This window comes from Orycteropus afer, unplaced genomic scaffold (genome assembly GCF_000298275.1).
Source record: "Orycteropus afer afer isolate SDZICR_OR568_19922 unplaced genomic scaffold, OryAfe1.0 scaffold00018, whole genome shotgun sequence".
Classification (NCBI taxonomy): domain Eukaryota; kingdom Metazoa; phylum Chordata; class Mammalia; order Tubulidentata; family Orycteropodidae; genus Orycteropus; species Orycteropus afer.
Window position 1 is genome coordinate 22,230,854 of NW_006921605.1, and position 3,121 is coordinate 22,233,974.

A 3,121-nucleotide genomic window follows, 5' to 3' on the forward strand; every position below is an offset into this window, starting at 1 on the left:
TGTAATGCAAGGGCTTGGAAGTCCCGGTTAGAAGACCTAGGTTCTTTCCTGGTAGAGTATTAACAAAACTGTTTTGGTTGCAATAACAGAAAACAACTTTGAGTTAGCTGAGAGAAATTTATTCTGTGAGGAAAAGATTTCTCACTGAGTGCAAACACAGGGGTGCAGCTGGACTTCAGGAAGAGAATGGAATGAGGGCTCTAGACTGAGCAGGCTTCTGCTTCTTGGTGCACTTGCTCACTGCTCTGTGCAGACCAGGTTTCTTTGCTCCCTAGTGTACAAGACTAACTAAGGTTGCCTCAAGTTCATGGGTTTAAGTTCTAGGCACCCATAGATAACTAGGCACAGATCCAATCCAAGTCCCTGAGATAGGGAATCTGATTGGTTCAGTTTGGATCACGTGTTTCCCTTTGGTCCAATCAGCTGTAGCCATGGGAGGAGTAAGGCAACACAATCATGACCACCACAGGGGCCCTGTCTTCGCAATTGAAAGCAATATTTTCCATTAAACACATCAGCGGGGCAGATACCTCCAAAGCTGGCATGGGATGGGCACTTAATTTTCCTGACCTTCAAACTGGATACATAAATCTGCTATGACTGCATCTACAAGTGACTGAGAGGACAGAAGGAATTAAATGCCTTGCCTACTGTAAAATAAAATAGCCAATGAAGGAACACTGATCATCATTAGAGCTTATCCTTTCTGAAAGGAGAGTCCATGGGATTTTTTTTGTCAGTCACATTCAGTCATCTAAGATAATGCTGTGCCCCTTCAGGAGATAGGATTTGAAAATGTGGAAAAATGGGAAGAGGATAAACACCAGGGATGAGGGAAGTCTAAAGGAAGAAACAGAGGGGCCACTAAAGGACAAACCAGAAAGTTAGGAATGAAGGGAATTCTGAGTGGTTCCCTGCATGAAAGACTCACCATGAGCTGTGTCATGTGTATGGAGAAGAAACTACTAAATGAGAAGCAAGTACTGTTTCTCCCCCCTCTCCCCCACAGGATAGAGTGGAAACTGCACTGTTCAGGTCGGCCACTCTCCTATTGGATGACAGGATGTCACCTGGCATGAGACAGGTTGCAGGCTTGCTGAGGAGTCATTCCAGAACTACTACCCCCACCTGAGGATTCTTCATTTCTTCTTCCTTTTGCCTCCACTTCATGTCCTTTTTCTTCTCTCCCTGTTAACAATTAATATTGATTGGAGCCCCAGGCATAGATGATTCTCTCAGGCTTCCTCCTCTTTCCCATTCAGGCCCCATCCCCTGGTTCCTGATTGTCCTTTTGCAAATCAAGAGGACCCCAATCAATGAAGGAGTTTCTATATTTTTGAAATTATTAAAGTATTCTCTCTGCAAAGAATGTATTCATTTGTTCATTAATTCCATGCATATTTGAGTGCCTTATGTGGTAGCAGTGTGCTAGATGCTAGAAGATAAAACAACTGCTCTTCAAGTGTTCATAATGTAGGAGGAGAAGCAGAAACGCAGAAATAACTACAATGGACAATAAAGTCTATAATGATTAGTTTGATGCAGAATCTGAGTAATTCCTCCAAAGTCAATTGTTTTAGAAGTAAAAGAGAAAGTTGAGAAGTAGGTATGGGTGGGACTGAAAATCTGGTATAGGATTGGCATGTGCAAATTGTGCCAGGTGCAAATGATGTTGGGGTGCTAGATTTTTTTTTTTAATTGTGATTTGGGTGGAAGTTTACAGAGCAAACTCATCTTCCATACAGCAGTTCAAATACACTTTCTCTCATGATATTGACTGTAATCTCCTACGATGCAACAGCTCTCCTCCCACTTCCTCCCCACAGCCACCTCTACCCTGTGTCCTTCCCTCCCATGCGGCATACACAGACAACCCTTCTATTCTCCCATGATTGATCTCTCCAACGAGTGTATCTACTTCAAGTGTTCAGCTCATATGCCTGTCTTTTGTTTGAGTGGAAGCCACAGGAGTGGGTTCAATTCCAGACCTGAAGGGCAGGTAGGGGCTATAGTCTCAGGGGTTCCACCGGGCTCTATCAGACAAGCAAACCTGGTCTCTCTCTCTTTTTTTTTTAATCATTTTGAGTTTTGTTCCACATTGTTTTCCCACTCTATCCAGTATCTCCTACATAGATTCCCCTCTGAGTGGTTGACAGTGGTAGCCCGGCACCATCTAGTTCCTCTGGTCTCACAGTCATATAGACTGAGGACTGCATGGTGTACAAGTCCCTTGGACAAATTGTTTCCATGCATCTTTGATTTTCTTCATTCTTCTTTGCTCTGGATGCAGAGAGACCCATCATTGCATCTAGATGGCTGCTTGCAAGCTTTTAAGATCCCAGTCACTACCCAGCAAAGTAGGATGTGAAACAATGTTTTTGTATAGTATGTGATGCCAATTGAGTTTGATGTCCCCTGAGACCATGCTCCCAAGCCCACAGGCCAACTAGTTGCTTCCTCTGGGTAGCTGGCTGTGGCCAAGAAATGAGTACAACATTGTTCCTTGTCAGCCTACTATATATCTAGAAATTCTTACAGAACATACAAATATACTTGTAGAAACATAGTCTGCCAACCCTATACATAGTCATTTAACACTCCCCCATGCATAGACATACCTAATTGTTCATCCTGTCCACCCACCCATCTATCTACCTGTAGATCAATGTTTGCCATTGCTGACAACGCAGTATTGTATGTGAAAAGCCTTCATCTTTGTTGTCTGTACCTCCCATGCATCCCCCTATGTCTTCCTCTTCCTCAGTGCCATCGTGTTGATCACTCACATTTGGTACATTGCCCTTCTCTTCACCCAAATAGAAGCTAGATTTTGAAAGACAGCTTCTTTCGATAGGAACCAGTTTGGCAAGTGCTGAGGTGGAGAGGAACCTGCCTTAGGACAAGGTAGAGACAGAAATGGGGTGGTTAGGGCTTGTCCTGTTCCACCATCAAGTGCTTGATCAAACTGGGATGTTACCTCTGGGCCTCAGCTGTTGCATTTATAAAATGAGAATTTTGATTATTCAATGGTTTTCAGACTTCTGGATTTTACATACCAGTAAAGCATCAAACAAAAACTTAAGACCATGGCAAGATTGCCAACTTTTTATTTTAATGCTCA

At 43.2% G+C, this 3,121-nt stretch overlaps 1 protein-coding gene across 1 annotated transcript in view; it reads left to right on the forward strand.

Moving 5' to 3' along the window:
- LYZL6 (lysozyme like 6) overlaps positions 1–1,079 on the forward strand; it is a 3,876-nt gene extending 2,797 nt beyond the window's left edge. The window contains exon 3 of the mRNA XM_007959920.1: positions 1,010–1,079. Coding sequence (XP_007958111.1) covers positions 1,010–1,079 — 70 coding nt within the window. The remainder of the gene's footprint in view (positions 1–1,009) is intronic.
- Positions 1,080–3,121: the final 2,042 nt, after the last annotated feature.